This window comes from Chiloscyllium plagiosum, unplaced genomic scaffold (genome assembly GCF_037043375.1).
Source record: "Chiloscyllium plagiosum isolate Xiang-an unplaced genomic scaffold, Cpla_swu_hap1 HiC_scaffold_5, whole genome shotgun sequence".
Classification (NCBI taxonomy): domain Eukaryota; kingdom Metazoa; phylum Chordata; class Chondrichthyes; order Orectolobiformes; family Hemiscylliidae; genus Chiloscyllium; species Chiloscyllium plagiosum.
The window spans coordinates 67,420,562-67,439,510 of record NW_028270143.1 but is presented as its reverse complement, the minus strand read 5'-3'; the positions used below and the strand labels follow the sequence as shown (position 1 = coordinate 67,439,510).

Below are 18,949 nucleotides of genomic sequence, written 5' to 3'. Positions count from 1 at the left end.
ATGGCTTCAAATGAAAAGCTGCTGCTTGAAACCAGCACCCATCAGAATAACTGGATATTAGAAGGGCTAAAACTAGAGAGATAACCTCATGTCTCAGGATACCAGATAAATTGGCTCATATTTGTCAAAAAGATATGCTCCGTTAATTTCTTGAAAAAGTGTTGAGTCCATACAGTAAGATCTTTAGTTAACCAAATTGACAAACTTTTTTTTCTGTCTATAATGCCAATATGAAGAAAAAGGCTTGTTTTCTGAGCAAATCACTCAACCAGATCACTTAATCTCGTAATCCAGAAATTGAGAGATTTTGTTAATCCCTAGAATGAAACTAGACTTGTCAATCTGTCATCCGCAGGACAGTACACTGTAGATAGGTATGTAAGATTTATTGGCGTAAAATCTTTATTGCTTATCAATATAATATCCAAGAAATTCCATTTTACAAAATGCATATTGTTGCATTCAGACTATAATTTGAACATCGAAACACAGCTTTGAAATAAAATTCCTTTATTAAAAAAAGCAGAAATATAATTTTGATAAATAAATTACTCTCAATAATTATATTTGGTTACCACAATGATATATGATGTGAAGTTGCTAACCAAAACCCACTATTTAAAAAGACTGGCTGTATCAGAACAAATGGAGTCACTATCAAGTATTTTTTGGATGATTCTGCTTTATCTGCAGTTTCTCTGAAAGTGTTGCATTTTGGCAGCAACCGGATAGAATGCAGAGAACTGTCTTACTGAATGGGTTTAATATTCTACACTGGCAACATGAGTTAGTAGAAAAATCATGCAGATTGTATGTGTTTCTTCTTCATTAGGTCAGAGTGGATCAAAAAAGATAGAAAGCAATCATTGCTTTGCGAATTTTAGATTATTGGACAGCCAGATGATTGATTTTAATCATCTTATTTCAGTCATTTTCTATTTGTATACCTAAAGTTCCTGTTGATTTTTAAAATCATTTTGAAGGCACAACATGAGATTGCTGTTCTATAAGATGTGCCGAATTGTGGCACTGTTTATATTTGAAAATCACACTAACGCAGCATCTCTTATATTGATGCTACTCCTTAGCCCAGAGCTAACCTCAAAGCTGCAACTGTAAGCGCTGAAATCATCAAGCTTGTAAAGGGACAGCCCCCTGGGACAGGGAGGTACAGCTGCAGAATTGACAACGCTTTGCTGAGCACTTTGCTTGATGTGTGTGGTAGTAGTGAGTGTGTCTGTGTGTACGTGGGGAGGATGAGGAAAGAAAGAGGTTGGGTTAATAGCCCAAGTATCAGGGAGATTGATGCTGGTTGGCTACAGCTGTCTGGTGCCCAGAGTGAGGCAGAGGGTGGAACGGAAATGAAGTGTGCAGCATCTCACTGTAGCAACTGTTGTTTGTGCTGGGATATGGTGAATCAGTGATTGGCTTACGGACTGTTACTACAAACCTAATCATGAGGGGTTTGCTCTTGATTTAGCTAGCTTGGAGAAGTATGAGTCCTGCCCAGACAATTATTGTACAGGTAAAGTACTGTGATGTTCTCTCTGTTGCTAAGCAAATATTGTACCCTTGAAGTGATCTTTGTTTAAAATTACAGTGAGAAACTGATTTTACTGTCTCGTTGTGTGCTGCAGCATCAGGTAATGCATCAGTGTTGACATAGTATATTGACAAGCTAAAGTGAGGATGATGTAGCCATATGTTTGCATCTTGGATAGCCATGAGTGCAGTGCAGATTAAGGACCATCTGAATGGTTGTGTTTCACTAGTTCTATGTTTGATGTGTGATCTATTTTATTGTGCATTAATTAGAAAAGCACACATTCACTGACAATTAATTGGACTCTGTCGTGTAATGTTGAGTGATATATATATGTAAAGTAGAAAGTATTCATACAAAGAGATTGCTTTAGCATTCTAGAGTTTAGAATGATAACAGAAATGCCCGTTTTCCTCTGCCAGTGAGGTATGACCTGCATAAATAACGTGATGACTGAACACAACACTGCCAGGTTTATGTTGCGGCAGGTTATAAAGCCTATCATGTCTATTTTTTAAGATTCAGTGGCTGATTGCATAGGAGAATAAGTCTGATTTAATGCTTTATTCAATGTAACTCCACATGACAATACAAGAAAATTAATGACCGTGCTTATGTCAGGTAGATGTTTTCGATTTAAGGGAATTATATATACTGTGAGCTTTGTGAACACTACAGTTCAACATTTGGTGTGATGTAGTTTTCTGCAGCACTCAGCAGAAATGAGCACTGCCAGTAGTGTACATCAAGTGATGGGGAGGCGACCAACCCTTTTGTTGTATGCCACTGCCTTTAATTAACAGGGTTAGGGATCTGCGAATGGAACCCGAGCTTGAATAGGACTTTGATTAGCAGGATCTCTCATGTGGTACTAAACATGTTACAGAGCAGGTGTCAGAAATGCTTCTTTGCTTAAAATTGAACTGCATTTACTACAAGCATTCTCACAGTAAGATTTAATTTACATGCACCACTGCTAAATAACAAGATATTACACATTTTAGGAATATATTTCAAACTGTCCAGCTATTTGATAAATGTGCCACTTTAAAGAGAATGCAGTGTTGCATTTCATGAGAGAAAATGTATGCATCTGCAACCACTGGAAGTATTACTGCAGGATTATGTGGGATACACAAATTGGCTAGAATTCAAGTTCATAATTCAAGAGCCCATGTACCTGAAATGACGAGCAAGGAGTTAGTCCAGAGAGTCAAAACTAATACCTAACTCTTCTCTACCATCTGACTATCTCGATTTGAGAGTCTTAATCTCAAAAGCATTGTTTGTGACCTGAAGATAAAAATGGTTGCCATGGTGCCATGCTACTTGGCTCGTATATAACAGAAGTTTTAAGAAACTGATGAAAATGTTTGCTGCAGGCAAACCTTATAATTGGCAAAAATGGAAGTTACAGATTGGAAGCATATGTCAAAGGGAAATATTAAAAAGGAAATAACATACATTGTTTTGAAGAAAATAATGTACATTTTGTAGCCTTTGTATTTTTTCACTTTACATAAAGTAGTTCTTTTAAACAAAGAAAACTGCAGTCACGTTTTTGTACAGTCTATTGGATATGGACTGATCATCGCAAATGTTTTAGGTTTTTGAGACATTTATTTATCATTTTCCAGTATTTTGTTGGCTATTGCCAAAGAAGGTTCATTTGTCCATTCTTAGTAGTGTAAAATATGTGTGTGCTGGGTACTGCTGGAATTCTTTCGACTGCAGGGTTTAGCAGAAACAGTGGAACGCAGGAAATAATAGCTTTATTCTTGCATTATTTCGTAAAGAGTGTGCTGCTGCCTGTGGCAAAGTACAGTAATAACCCCTATGTAGAAAAGAAAGTCAGAACTGAAAATAAGACCAACAGATTCCAAATATACCACATTGAATGAGTATACAGTTTGTGTATTGTGATTAATTAATATCAAATAGGAAAATTAATGCTAAATCTTTGTTAGAAAAGCAAGAAGAGTGTTGAGCATTAGTCCTTCCAGATGGAGTTATGGGAAATCAAGAAAAAAATGAAGCAGAACTGAATGAAGATGATGTTGATATAACTCAATGAAGAGTGGTGAGAAGAATATACTGCAAAGTACATAGACTGCTGATTAGTCTGTTTCTGTGCTGAGTACTCTGTGTCATTTTTAAATAATTAGGAATAAAGCAGTCACAACTCCCTTTCAAGTTTACCAGAGCACCACTTTATTTTGTTATTTAGAGTGAATTAAATGTTTTCAATGATGAGCATTGTTCATCTTTTAAAACTCATTTAATATACACTATTATGACTGAAGCCTAAAATATCTTTGAAAAAGGTAAGAATGACAATGGTTTCTTAGCATTTATAAACTTATAGTTAATTCAAGTGGCGCTTTGTGAGTTCTTTTTATTTATTTATCTCAAATATGAAAACAGTTTGCATTAATACACTTTACCTCTTCAAACAATTATCTAATCCGAACAGAGAATTTCCAAATGGCAAACCCATTAATTCCTAGTGAATAAGCCAACTGGTTGCACTATATCCAAGACAGAAGTAGGCCAATTGTTGACTAATGATGCTATTTTACTTAATCTTTTTTTGAAAAACAAAATTGGGTAAAAGATTCCATTCTAACACTGCCCCCACCAACTTTAGTCAATAGCCAACTTACAGATGCTTTCACAGATCTTATCACTGGCAGTTCTAACTTGACCCACTAGGAGGCATGTTTCAGTAGCTTGTTTTCCAGCCTTTTCAGTTCAGTTCTCACAAATGGGTACAGAAAATGATGAGAAAGTCTGTTCTCTGAAAGAAATCCAAGGGAAAATGACCCCTTTGGCTCAGATTCAACTTTGAAATTATTAGCTGAGTATGCACCATTTTAGTGTTTTGGCTAAAAAATTGTCCCTTCAGTTGTATTCTCATCAGAACACAATTAAATTCACAAGACAAATTTAAGCATATACTCTGAAATAAACAACAAGGACATTCACACTTGTTAAATGTGATTTCATAAATTAATCTGCAAGTTTCAATGAAGGACTAAAACATTGTGTTGTGATAACGAGCAAACACATACTGTTTCTTATGAAGTCTATTGGCACGTTTTGCTATGTTAAGGGCATCATGCAAGTTGCTAATGTCTCGTGATGGATAACTGATGGAATATAAATAAGAATTTCCTGATTTTCCCTGTTGTTAAAGTATAATGCCAATCTGCTGACTTGAGCAGCAAACAGTATTCAAAAGCAGGGAGTATATAAATAAAAACAAAACAAAGTGGTTTTGTTCTTATTTAATTCATTTATAGGATGTGGGTATCGCTGGTTGGATCTGTGTTTATTGCCATCCTTAGTGTCATTGCACAAGGTGGTGGTGAGCTGCCTTCTTAAACCATTGCAGCCTACTTGCTGTGGGTTGATCCACAATGTTCTTAAGGAGGGAATCCCAGGATTTTGACCAAGCGACACTGAAGGAATGGTGATATATTTCCAAGTCAGGATCGTGAGTGGGTGGGAGGGGAACTTGCAGGTAGTCGTTTTTCCATATGCCTGCTACCCCTTTGCCTCAAGATGGCATTGGTCATGGGATTGGAGGTGTTATGAGGAGTGTTGGTGAGTTTTTGCATTGTAAATGGTCAACACTTTGTCATTTTGTGTCAGTGGAGAAGAGAGTGCATGTTTGTGATGTGGTGCCAGTGTGCTGCTTTGTCCTCAATGGTGTCAAGCTTCTTGAGTGTTGTTGGAGCTGCATCTATCTAGGCCAATTGGGAGTATTCCATCACATTCCTGACAAGTGCCTTGTAGGTGGTGGACAAGCTGTAGGGAGTCAGGAGGTGAGATCTCAACTGCAGGTTTCCTAGCCTCTGACACCTGCTCTTGTAGCCACTGTATTTACATGGCTAGTTGAGCTCAATATCTGGTCAGCGCTATCCTCCAAAATATTGATAGTGTGAGATTCAGCAATGGTAATGCCATTGAATATCAAGGGGTGATGGTTAGATTCCATCCTGCTGGAGATGATTATTGTCTGGCACTTGTGAGATACAAATCTTACTTGTCACTTGGCAGCTCAAACCTGGACATAGTCCAGGATTTGGTGCAGTATCTAAGGAATCACGAATGGTGCTGAACATTGTGCAATCATCAGTAAACATCCCCACTTCTGATCTTGGGATGGAGCGAAGGTCATTGGGGCAATGAAGCAGGGGAAGGTGGTTGGGCCTAGGACACTACCTTGAGGAACTCCTGCAGAGATAACCTGGAGCTGAGATGACTGACCTCCCACAATCACAACCATTTTCCTTTGTGTCAGGTATGACTTCAACCAGTGAGATCCTCCCCACCTTCAGATTCCCAGTTATGCTGAAGTTCCTTGATGCTGCACTTGGTCAAGTGTTACCTTGACGTCAAGATCAGTCACTCTCACGTCATTTCTGCATTTTAGCTTTTTTGATTTGTATCTGAATGAAGGCTGGAGTATGATTACAAACTGTGCTGCCCTGGCAGAACCCACACTGAGCATCAGTGAGTCGGCTATTGTTGAGTTAGTGCTGCTGGTAGCAATGTTGATCACCCCTTCCATTTCTTTACAGATATCAAGAGTAGACCCTAGGGTTGGTAATTGGCAGGGTTGAATTTTTCTTACCCTTTGTGTACAGGACATATCTGGGCAATTTTGCCCATTGTTAGGTAGATGCTAATATTATGTTTGTGTAATGTCCCCTTGCTAGGGATACTACAGGTCTGGAGAATATGTCTTCAAAACTATTGTTGAAATATTGTCAGGGCCCATAATCTGTGCTGTAACCAGTGTCCTCAGTTGTTTCTTCATATCATATGGCAGACCTTGAATTAGTTTAACACTGGCACCAGTAATGCTGGAGACCTCTGGAGGAGGTTGAGAGAGATCATCTATTTGAACTTTATACCTGTTTAAATGAAAGTTTGATTGCCAATCAATATGGCAAAGTCCATGCCGCATTTTAATCTACTTGTCCTGACTATTTAAGGGAATGTAGTTTGAATGGGAAATCCTTTGATCTCTTCTGATGTATTTATCAACTGTTAGCAGCTTTTATTCTGCTCATGCAATCATCAAATTCTTGAGCAATGGAATAGAAGTCAGGAAGTAGTCTCCTTTGAATGACTGCGATTGCATGCAAACATGCCATCTTTAATTGAAAATCGGAAGAACTTCAGAGGATGGATCACTGGAGCCAAAACATTAACTCTGATTTCTCTTCACAGATGCTGCTGGGTCTGCTGAGCTTTTCCAGCAATTCCTGTTTCTGTTTTTTTTAATTTGGACCTGTTCACCTTCACTGTACTGTATTGCATTTTGAAAAGATGGATGGAGATCATTATGCCAAATCTCTAACTGCACATGTGATAACAGTGTCTTTTCGGTCTGTGGTGTCTCAAAAAAAGATTTAACTTTCAGCACATGACATTAGTTTTGTAATGACTTTTTAGGAACTCTACTGCAATGACCAAGGCCCCCTTTAGGTGAAGGTCAGTGAGTTGGACCCCATGATGTGGACAGATTTGACTGTGGTTCACTTGCTCCTCATGACATTTGCAAAAGAAAATATCAAAGATGTAAATAAAAACCAAAAGAACTGCAGATGCTGTTAATCAAAGAATAAAAATAGAAATTACTGGAAAAGCTCAACAGGTCTGGCATCAGTTCTGAAGAAGGGTGACTCGACTTGAAACGTTAACTCTGATTTTCTTCACAAATGTTGCCAGACCTGCTGAGCTTTTCCAGCAATTCCTATTTTTGTCTGTAAAAGGATGTAGCTGCTTAAAGTCTGGAGGCTGCAAAGGGAAATGAAATTTCTTTCAGTATTTCGAAAGACAACATAAGGACTTTGCAAAGACTGCCGAATCACACTGGGTGAGGTAGATCATTAAATAGTGTATGCAGGAAAACAATGTTATGGGTACTGTCCATCTGCAATAATCAGACAGTTCTTTCATTGCATCTCAAGGGGCATCATGCCAAATTCATATTTTCCAAGAGCTACACATTTCAAACATTTCTGACATGAGCATGTTGAACTGCTGATATCCAAAATGATCTTCCTTGGGCTAATGTCAATCATCAATGATCACATGTTTTTTTGGAGATCTGTTGCCGTGGTTATTTTGGACGAGTGTGTCGAAATAGTCAGGAAATTATAATGTTATTAACATCGGGAGTATTACTTCAAATAGGCTGGTTGAAGATTTCATTGCAGCTAATAGTAACACTATCAAGAAAGGAAATTATAGCAAAAAAAGGAAATAGAATTTGTAACAATGTTCATCCATGCATGCTGTGCCTGAAGACAGGTTGTTTGCTCATTCTCTGCTGATGTTTTATCCTAAGCAGTTTTCTTTACAGCTGTTGACAATGGTGGTTTACTATTAGCATCATTCCTGAGGCAGGGCAAGGAGGGAGGTCCTGAGTTGATATCAGTTGGGGAGGGATCAAACCTGGACTCTTGTTATGCTGAATCATGGAGCTATACTGTTGTACAGCACGGAAACAGACCTTTTTGTCCAACTTCTCCATGCCGGCCAGATATCCAAGTTAATCCAGTCACCATTTGCCAGCATTTGGCCCATATCACTCTAAAACGTTCTTATTCATATATCCATCCAGATGCCTTTAAATGTTATAATTGTACCAGCCTTCACCTGTTCCTATGGCAATTCATTCCATACACACTTTCTCTGCATGAAAAAGGGCCTTTTAGGTCCCTTTTAAATCTTTCCCCTCTCAGCGCAAACCTATGCTCTCTAGTTTTGGACTGCCCTACCCTGTGGGAAAGACCCTGGATATTTACCCTATCCAGGCCCCTCATGGTTTTATAAACCTCTATAAAGTCACCCCTCAGCCTCTGACGCATCAAGGAAAATAGCACCAGTCTATTCAACCTCTAGGAGAAAGTGAGGACTGCAGATGCTGGAGATCAGAGCTGAAAAATGCTGGAAAAGCGCAGCAGTTCAGGCATCCAAGGAAGGGCTTATGCCCGAAACGTTGATTCACCTCCTCCTTGGATGCTGCCTGACCTGCTGAGCTTTTCCAGCAACACATTTTTCAGCTCTGTTCAACCTCTCCCTACATACTTGAGCCATCTGAGCTAACTGATCCACTTGTGATCATTTACACATCACTGGAATCTAATAGAAGTTCAAAAAATAAAATCAAACTTTTTTTAAAGCCTTATTGGGGGTAGTACATAATAGAGAGGAAGTGATACTACAAGTGTATAAAGCCTTCCTCAGACCCCACCTAAGTGTAGAGCTGAATCTTAGATTTCTTTAGCTGAGTGTCAGTTTTGTTGACTTTCACGGAAGGTTTAGAAATGCAAGGCCTAGTTGGTTTTCTCACCCTATTTTTTCAAACCTGCCTCATTAGCTTTCTGCCTCACCCCTATAGTGCTTTCTTTGTCCAACTCTGGCCTATCTACCACTCACTGTAGCCAGAACAACTTGCTGTTGCCAGACGTTGCATCCCCTGGAGCCAGTGCCACCTTTAACAGGCACTGTGCACCCAGAGAAGTGCTGTTAGTCTAGAGCTGCCCTGCACAGTTCCTGAAATCTGCCCTGACTATGAAATACAAGAGAAAATTTGAACCCTGCTTCACAGTCAGGGACCTGGACGTCCAGCTGGACGACATGGTGCTGACATGGGACCTCATTTTCTCCTAGGACTGGCAGTGAAGGCCATGATACCAACCTGGTCTATGTTTGCCATCCAGGTCAGTGCAGTCTCAGCCATTTGAAAGGCCACGTAGTGCTACAGGAAGAAGGTCAATGGCCTTCACACTCTCTCTATCTCTGCTGGTGTCCCCACCTCTCACCAACACTCATGCTCTACCACTCGCACTATCTGCCCTTAGTTGCTATCACAAACCCAGACCCCACTCACTCTACATGCCGTCTGCACTGCCAACTCAGTCACTCGGAGTACCTCTTGTCTTGCATCAGAGTAATATCTGTGCCACCTACTTTCAGTGCCTGTAATATCCGCTGGAAAAGAGACCCAGTTGGGCACAAATGGTCAAGCTGAGTGTTGTGTTGACTAGCATCCGATTCCTCAGCCCTTATGAGGGGAGTACCCTGACTCTGACTGCCTGTGTCCAAGCCCCTATGCTAGTATTAGAGGGTGCCCTTGGGTTGGACCACAGCTCAGCAAAAAGACAAAGCAGGGATGCTGTGTGCAGCCAGGTCAGCTCAGAGTGCTTGAGCACTATGACTGTAAGCGAAGAGCCCACAGATACAACCGAGTCCAGTCTGTGAGCTGGGTATGTGTCACTGAGTGCAAAGTGTTCTTGCTGCAGCATGGCAATGATAGCTGTGTTTGCATCTGATGTGCAGCATTGAAACTCAGAAGCATGCAGCATGTGGATTGGAGATGCTCTATTAAAGAGTGCAGCAGCTGATGCATATTGGATGCCCATGTTAGCAGATGCGGTGTGTACGTGGCCGGTGTTCATTGACTGTGCTCTGAGATATTACTGTCTGGTGCCCAACTTAGAGATCCTTTAGAGCAAACAGTGAATTGAAGTCACCAGGTATTTGTTCTGACATCTGTGCTGAGAATTCTTAGTGTCCAGTATGCTTGTGATGGGTGGTAAGATAGAATGCTGCATATTCATGAGGCACAATTTGCAGTTAATAAGTTCATTAACAAGCAATAATCCCCCTTACTAAGTGACTCATTGCTGCCTAGTGAGGATCTCACCTCAACGCTTAGAATTTAGTTAAAATATGCAGCAAGTTGTTCCTGACACCGAGAGAGGGCCCACTGGACTCAAGCAATTCGGACACATTTCCCATCATGTCCCATTTTGTACGAACCCTTGTAAGATTCAGCCTATAGTGCCCAGTTTTAGACACCACATTTTAGGAAGGACAAATTAGCCTTGGTAGTGCTGCAGAATAGGTTCACCAGGACAATATCAAAGCTTAAGGTTTAAATTATGAGGACAGGTTACGTAAGTTTAACGTGCATTTCCTTGAATTTGAAAAGTTAAGAGGTGATGTAAAATGAGAACATGCAGACACATTGTTTTCTCTGAGGTGATAAGATCAGAATTGTAAAATTAGAGATAAACTATCCAGGAGCAAAATCCGCAGACTGGATAGTGGAAATCTGGTATTCCTATCTCCAACAGCTTGTAAATTCTGCATCAATTTTAATACGCTTTCAAAAGTGAAATTAACTGATTTTTGTTTTGTCAGGTTATCTAAGGAATGGAACAAAGATGGGAAAATGGGTTTGAAATACGAAACAATCGTAATTGAATTGTATATTAGAATGGAATTAGAACTACCTTCTCCTGTGCTATTATTTCTTCTGTTAAAATGTCCTGAAAGGAACTATAATTGATAAAAAAGTGACACAGTGAATCTCCACCCATTGCTATTCTGCTAATCATTACTGACTGATCCAAAATTGGAAGGAACATGAGGGGTGATATGAAGACATTTTCAACTTCTTTACAGTTGGCATCAGTGGCTAATTGTGGTTGTAATGTTTAAGTGATTATCACCCGTTCAGTTTTATGATCAATAATTGGAGAGCTTTTAGATAATTCATAATAATATTGAAAATAACAAATATTATTAAATGAAGAATCTACACAATAAATAGCTTGATGTACGAGCAGGTATAGAACATTGGATCATTGGATCAGGTTGCATTGAGATTTGACAGCCTTCAGCACTGATTAGAGCAGACTGGTTTTGTCTGGTTTTGGTGCTCAGGGTAGGCTGCCTTGCAAAATCATTTGACAGGACTGGTACAGAGGAACTGAGTGCTGAATAAATAAAATGTGAAAAAAGCTGAGGAAGTTCAATTTGCTTGCATGCAATGAAAAGATGTTTTTAGAAACAGAATCTTTTTTTTTAGAAAAGGCTATAGGAAATCAGTGAGTGATCTGCACTCAAGCACAGAATTATAAATCAAGGACTTCAACTTATGCTGACCAAAGGTTGTCAAAGTTCCTTTGTCCGTAATTTTAACAAACATATTAAACTGTTTATTGTCACCAGGTTAATGCATGTATTGAAATAGCAGTCTAAGGAATTAATACATGTGTTTTATTTAACAGGAGAGACATGAAGTGAAATTTGTCACTTTGTTGACTCCATTGGGTAAATTGGTACTCAATGAGTTTCCATAGTAACAAGGCAATATCATTATTGAAACATTGGAGCAGTAGCAAATAACCATTTCCCTTCACTGCTGTATTTAGTTCTGCAGTGATATTTACACGCTGATTATAATTCAGGATGGGAGTTAGTATATTCTTGTTTATTACAGTTATATGGTGGTAATATTGTGTATACATCAAAAATATTTGTTGAAACCATATAATCAGACTTTTGTTGAATTAGAAATAGTAGCAAGTGGTTTTCAATTATCCCCTGGCCCGCATGTTATTCCTCTGAATTTTGTTTAGTTTCTTGAATTCGTAGATAAAGGGAAATTAAATAAGGTAGTTTACGTGGATTTTCAAAGAACGTTGAATAAGCTGCTACATAAGATCCTTACATAAAATGTTAACATAAGAAATGTAGCATCATCAGCATAAATTAAGTTGATGAATATTAAACAATGACATAGGACATTTAATGTTATTTGGAATAGAGAAAAGGTTGGAAATGGCTAGATCGACTTTTGATTTATGTATATATCAACAATTTGATTTTAGGCATAGAGGCCACAATTTCAGTACAAAACAAAAAGGTTTGGCAAGCAGTGAGAAGGAATGTGAAGTACCTCAGGAACAGCAGACAGAATGTAAGTATAATTTAATTTAATTAATGCCATAATACATTTTAGGAGAAGGAATAAGATATGCTGTCAATGGAAAGACATTGACAGATATGCATGAATGGAGAAAACAAGGGTTGTAAATGTATTTCTCTGTAAGAATGAATGCAGTTAGTTGAAGTCAGTAACAGGCTAAGTAGGCATGCAGAGTATGAGAGTAAAAAGCTATGACTTAATGAAGGGAAACTATTGATTTGACATTTCAATGTATTGTTTTCAGTTTGGGACACCCAAGGCAGGGTTTATGGAGTCGTCCAACTAGTGAGGCCTTTAAAAATGAAGGATGCACATGGAAGAAGAATGGAGGCATGGATTTGGCATTGGGGCATCAAGGTGGTCTGGGATACTGAGGGAGAATACTGAGTGCGTAGAAGGGAGGGGTGAGAATTAGGAGAATGGAGTTTGACGGCTAGAGGGACTAACAATCTTAAACACAAAGGTCCAAAGAACCGAGAGGAACCCTCTAAGCAGCTTACCTTGACAATTGCCTTCCTCATCGCCACTGACAAATGTTTTGAGAAGCAATTGGCTGGATTTTGACCTGCCCTAGTATGGCATGTTGAATCCCTTGTAAGTGGAACGGTCTGCTAAGTTGGAAATTTCCCAAGTCATGCTTCCCACTTAAATAGTAAACATTTGCCCCAATCATTCGTTTTTGAGGTTAAATAAAGTGAAAGAATAGCTCTCTCAAACCAACCATGCCCAATGGGAGAAGGACTTCACTGAATGAATATAGAGACATGCAACAACATATTATAAAGTGGTAAGACAGAGAAAAGAAGTTCAGAAATAATTGTAGATACAAAGATGAAAAGAGCCAAATCTGTTCTAGAATTATTGGAACTTGCTATGAAATAGTTTTATAAAATAAAAATAGCCACATAGAATAAAAAAAATTGTGGATGCTGGGCAAAAATAGAAATTACTGGAGAAACAAAGCAGGCCATTCAGCATCTGTGGAGAGACAGCAGAGTTAACTTTTCAGGTCCAGTGACCATTCTTCAGAACAGGTCTGAAAGCCATATAGAATGTTTAGCATGGATTTGTCAGGATTCTATTATTCAGATAAATTTGAAACATTAAGTTCATTTATATTGGCATAGACAACATTAAGAGAAGATTTCATAGACCTTTTCAAAAATATGAAAAGCTTTGGTAAAGTGATTAAGCAAAAAATTATTACCGATAACTGGGAATTCACTAGCAAAAGGTCATTGAGAAGCGATTTTGGGAGAAGTTTTGTTCCAGACAAATCACGAAAACAGACACAAAAATTTAATTATGATACTAGCAAATAAGAATACTGAACTAATAATTCAGAGAATACGATTTCAAATTCCACCTTGGAAATCTAAAGATTTAAATTCAGCTTTGAGAAAATCAACAGTTAAAAAGAAAGCAGATTTCAGTAGTAGGAATACATAGCCATCAAGTTGTGATACAACACCAACTGATTCACTTCCGGCTTTACAGAGTCTGATTTAAATGTGGTTCCATTCAAAGATCAACTTGGTTGATTCTTGACTGCCTTGAAAGTGTTCTAATAGGCTACTTAGTTGTATGAAAACCATAACAAAAGAACCTCCAAATGGATGGCAGTAATTTTCGAAGAATCCAACTATACCTTCACAAGTGATGCCCACATTCCAAGAGTAGGACGAGCAAAACTTTGCCCATTAGGCTGTGTATGGTCTGGATTATCAACTAAGCATGAAAAGGAAGACAATTTACTCTATGGAGAAAAATGACTGACTTTAAAGAAATAAGAGAACAACATAAACTGCTAGAGAAGGCCTGTTCACAACTTCTACAGATAGCAATTCAAACACATTTAGAGACATATGTTGAACATTTGGGATAAATGCATGCATTGAATCAGCAAGCGGGTGCTAAATAAATGAGACTTTATATGGATTAACATATTAACAAGAGGTTAAAGAAAATGAAAGAATAGCTCTCTCAAACCATGGACAATGGGAAAAGGGGTTCACTGAATGGATAGAGAGACATGCGACAACATATTAAAATGCTAGTAAGACAGGGAAGAGAAGTTCAGAAATAATTGTAGGTGCAAAGGTGCAAAGGTCTAAATTCTGCTCTAGTATTATTGGAATTTGCTGTGAAATAGTTTTATCCTGCATCCTTCAGCTCCAAACATTTTATCCACAAACTTGCTGAGAGTGCAAGCTGATAACACACTGAAGGAAATAGGGCTTTCCAGGACCTGCGTGAACTGGGAAATTGACAGTTTTAAAGGCAATGAGGTTAAATATTGAGAAATAAACAGCAAATTACTAAGATGGAGAAAGATTTAAAATATCCAATCACATTGTCAAATCAAGTGCAGAAATGGAAACAAAGTGAAGGAAAGGGAGATTGGAATAAGAGAAAGAAATTCAAACCATCAAACAATGAGATTCCATATTTTCAATAGCCAATTTTCAGTACCAGAATAATTAGTAAGTAAAAATAAACAATGATCATATTGTAAAAAGTCTGCTTACATTATTAATTACTAAATCTAAAATATGTGCAATTGGTTTTGTTCCTACCAGGAAGATACAGAAATTTCAATAATATTCGATACATGTTAATAGTAAGGCAGCTGACAAAGTAAATTACACAGTTAACAGTGGAACATTACAACTAATTCAGCCACTTTTCGATGGTTGTATTTAATCATAGTTACCCTGCTATAGGAAGGATGTTGTGAAACTTGAAAGGGTGCAGAAACGATTTACAAGGATGTTGCCAGGGTTGGAGGATTTGAGCTATAAGGAGAGGCTGAATAGGCTGGTGCTGTTTTCCCTAGAGTATCAGAGGCTGACGGGTGACCTTATAGAAGTTTAAAAAATCATGAGGGGCATGGACAGGGTAAATAGACAAGGTCTTTTTCCAGGGGTTGGGGAGTCCAAAACCAGAGGGCATAGGTTTAAGGTGAGAGGGGTAAGATTTAAAGGGGACCTAAGGGGCAATTTTTTCATGTAGCGGGTGGTGCATATATAGAATGAGCTGCCAGAGGAAGTGGTGGAGGCAGATACAATTACAACATTTAAAAGCCATCTAGATGGGCACATGAATAGGAAGGGTTTAAAGGAATATGGGCTAAATGCTGGCAAATGGGACCAGATTTATTTATATATATATATGGTCGGCATGGATGAGTTGGACCGAAGGGTCTGTTTCCATGCTGTAGATCTCTATGACTCTATGGCTCTGTAGATTTTCAGCTTATCTGAACTTGGTATATTGCTTGCACATAAATCATCATATATAACATTTGTTTTACTATTAACTTGACAGCAAATTCTGAGGAGAAAGTGAGGTCTGCAGATGCTGGAGATCAGAGCTGAAAATGTGTTGCTGGAAAAGCACAGCAGGTCAGGCAGCATCCAGGGAACAGGAGAATCGACGTTTCGGGCATAAGCCCTTCTTCCTGAAGAAGGGCTTATGCCCGAAACGTCGATTCTCCTGTTCCCTGGATGCTGCCTGACCTGCTGCGCTTTTCCAGCAACACATTTTCAGCAGTAAATTCTGAGCCAACATTGAGAAATGTGTTCAGTATTTGAACAGTGAGAGGTCAGTCAGATCAGAACTCAAATTGACGCAAGATAGGATGAACTAGAGAGAAACATAATACAGGTTGCATTCTCAATAATTATTTCCTCCAAGTATTTGTAGAGGGCAGATACAGAAGCATCACAATTTGCCCAAACAAGAGGACGAGTGGTAGTATTGCTATTATTTCTGAAATCCAGGTAATGTTACAGGGACCCGGGTTCAAGTCCCACCATTGCAAATAATGGAAACTGAATTCAATAAAAATCTGGAATTAAGAGTCTAATAACAACCATGAAGCCACTGCTGATTATTGAGAAAAATCATTCTGATTCACTAATATTCTCCAGGGAAGGAAATCTGCTGTCCTTACCTGGTCTGGTCTACGTGTGACCAGCTGCAATGTGATTGACTCTAAACTGCTCTCTGGGCAATTAGGAATGTGCCATAATGCTGGCCCAGCTGCGCTGTGAAAGATTTATAAAAAATTGTAGGGTGAAAATTCTAAACCAGATAAATAGGTTTGAAATAAATACGTTACTAGGGATAGATGTTACTTATACCAGAGTGTTGAGGGAAACACGAGAAGAGATCCAAGATCTGCCTACAAAGATGCTAAGGGAGTCAATGGGTGCCAATAGATTGGTAACTGGTTTTACTTAAAATGGAGTCAAAGTAAACACAGGCAAAAAGATTCATTAGTCTTAATTCAATCATATGTAAGGTAATTGGTTAATTACCATCTTCTCAAGGACAACAACGGATGGGCAACAAATGTAGGCCCAGATAGCAATGCACATGTCCCACGAGTCATAGAGTCATAGAGATGTACAGCACGGAAACAGAACTATCGGTCCAACTCGTCCATGCCGACTAGATATCCCAACCCAATCTAGTCCCACCTGCCAGCACCGACCCATATCCCTCCAAACCCTTCCAATTCATATACCCATCCAGATGCCTTTTAAATGTTGCAATTGTACCAGCCTCCACCACTTCCTCTGGCAGTCCATTCCACACACACCACCCTCTGTGTGAAAACATTGCACCTTAGGTCCCTTTTATATCTTTCCCCTCTCAGCCTAAATCTATGCCCTCTAGTTCTGAACTCCCCCACCCCAGGGAAAAGACCTTGTTGCCCCTCATGATTTTATAAACCTCTATAAGGTCACCCCTCAGCCTCTGACACTCTAGAGAAAACAGCCCCAGCCCATTCAACCTCGCTCAATAGCTCAAATCCTCCAACCCTGGCAACATCCTTATAAATGTTTTCTGAACCCTTTCAAGTTTCACAACATCATTCTGATAGGAAGGAGACCAGAATTACACACAATATTCAATTGTGGCCTAACCAATGTCCTGTACAGCCGCAACATGACCTCCCAACTCCTGTACTCAGTATTCTGACCAGTAAAGGAAAGCATACCAAACGCCTTCTTCACTATTATATCTATCTGTGACTCTACTTTCAAGGACCTAAGAACCTGCACTGCAAGGTCTCTTTGTTCAGCAACACTTCCTAGGCCCTTACCATTCAGTGTATAAGTCCTGCCCTGATTTGCCTTACCAAAATGCAGCTCCTTGCATTTATCTAAATTAAACTCCATTTGCCACTCTTCAGTCCATTGGTCCATCTGATCAAGATCCAGTTGTAAGCTGAGGTAACCTTCTTCGCTTCCACTACACCTCCAAGTTTGGTTTTACCTGCAAACTTATTAACTGTATCTCCTAAGCTCACATCCAAATCATTTATATAAATGATGAAAAGTAGTGGACCCAGCACCAATCCTTATGGCACTCCACTGGTCCCAGGCCTCCAGTCTAAAAAACAACCCTCCACCACAACCCTCTGTCTTCTGCCTTTGAGCCAGTTCTGTATCCAAATGGCTAATTCTCCCTGTATTCTAAGAGATCTCACCTTCCTAATCAGTCTCCCATGTTGTCAAATGCCTTACTGATGTCCATATAGATCACGTTTACTGTCCTACCCTCATTAATCCTCATTACTTCTTCAAAACACTCAATCAAGTTTGTGAGGCATGATTTCCTACACACAAAGCCATGTTGACTATCCCTAATCAGTCCTTGCTTTTCCAAATACATGTACATTCTGTCCCTCAGGATTCCCTCTTAGAATTTGCCCACCACCAACATCAGGCTCACCGGTCTATATTTCCCTGTCTTTTCCTTACCACCTTTCTTAAATAGTGACACCACGTTAGCCAACCTCCAGTCTTGTGGCACCTCACCTGTAACTATCAATGATACAAATATCTCAGTAAGAGGCCCAGGAATCACTTCCCTAGCTTCCCAGAGTTCTAAGATACACCTGATCAGGTTTTGTACACTTTTATGCATTTCAAGATATCCTGCACTTCCTCCTCTGTAACATGGACATTTTTCAAGATGTCACCATCTGTTTCTCTACAGTCTATATCTTCTATATCCTTCTTCACAGTAAACACTGATGCAAAGTACTCATTTAGTATCGCCCCCATCTCCAGCGGTTCCATACATAGGCTGCCTTGCTGATCTTTGAGAGGCCCCATTCTCTCCCTCGTTACCCTTTTGACCTTAATGTGTTTGTGAAAATCCTTTGGATTCTCCTTAACCCTATTTGCCAAAGCTATCTCATGTCCCCCTTTTGCCCTCCTGATTTCCTTCTTAAGTATAATCCTACTGCTTTTATCTAATGATTACTTGATCTATCCTGTCTATACCTGACATATGTTTCCTTCTTTTTCTTAACCAAACCCTCAATTTCTCTAGTCATCCAGCATTCCCTACACCTACTAACCTTGCCCTTCACCCTAACAGGAATATACTTTGTCTGGACTCTCGTTATCTCATTTTTGAAGGCTTCCCATTTTCTAGCCGTCCCTTTACCTGCAAACATCTGCCCCCAATCAGCTTTTGAAAGTTCTTGCCTGATATCACCAAAATTAGCCTTCCTCCAATTTAGAACTTCAACTTTTAGATCTGGTCTATTCTCTTCCATCACTATTTTACAACTAATAGAATTA

At 39.2% G+C, this 18,949-nt stretch overlaps 1 protein-coding gene across 9 annotated transcripts in view; it reads left to right on the top strand.

The window, feature by feature from the left end:
* Positions 1 to 1,360: 1,360 nt before the first annotated feature.
* The window catches only part of LOC122549923 (E3 ubiquitin-protein ligase HECW1-like), a 464,685-nt gene continuing 447,096 nt past the window's right edge, over positions 1,361 to 18,949 (top strand). For 5 of the 9 annotated variants that reach the window (XM_087987252.1, XM_087987255.1, XM_087987254.1 and 2 more), the window contains exons 1-2: positions 1,361 to 1,525; positions 12,247 to 12,335. Coding sequence is in view for 1 of the 9 variants with exons in the window: in XM_043690154.2 (XP_043546089.2) it covers positions 1,496 to 1,525 (30 nt within the window). In the remaining 8 variants the exon portion in view is untranslated. The remainder of the gene's footprint in view (positions 1,526 to 12,246; positions 12,336 to 18,949) is intronic. The other 4 variants (XM_043690154.2, XM_043690156.2, XM_043690157.2 and 1 more) reach the window with 1 other exon arrangement.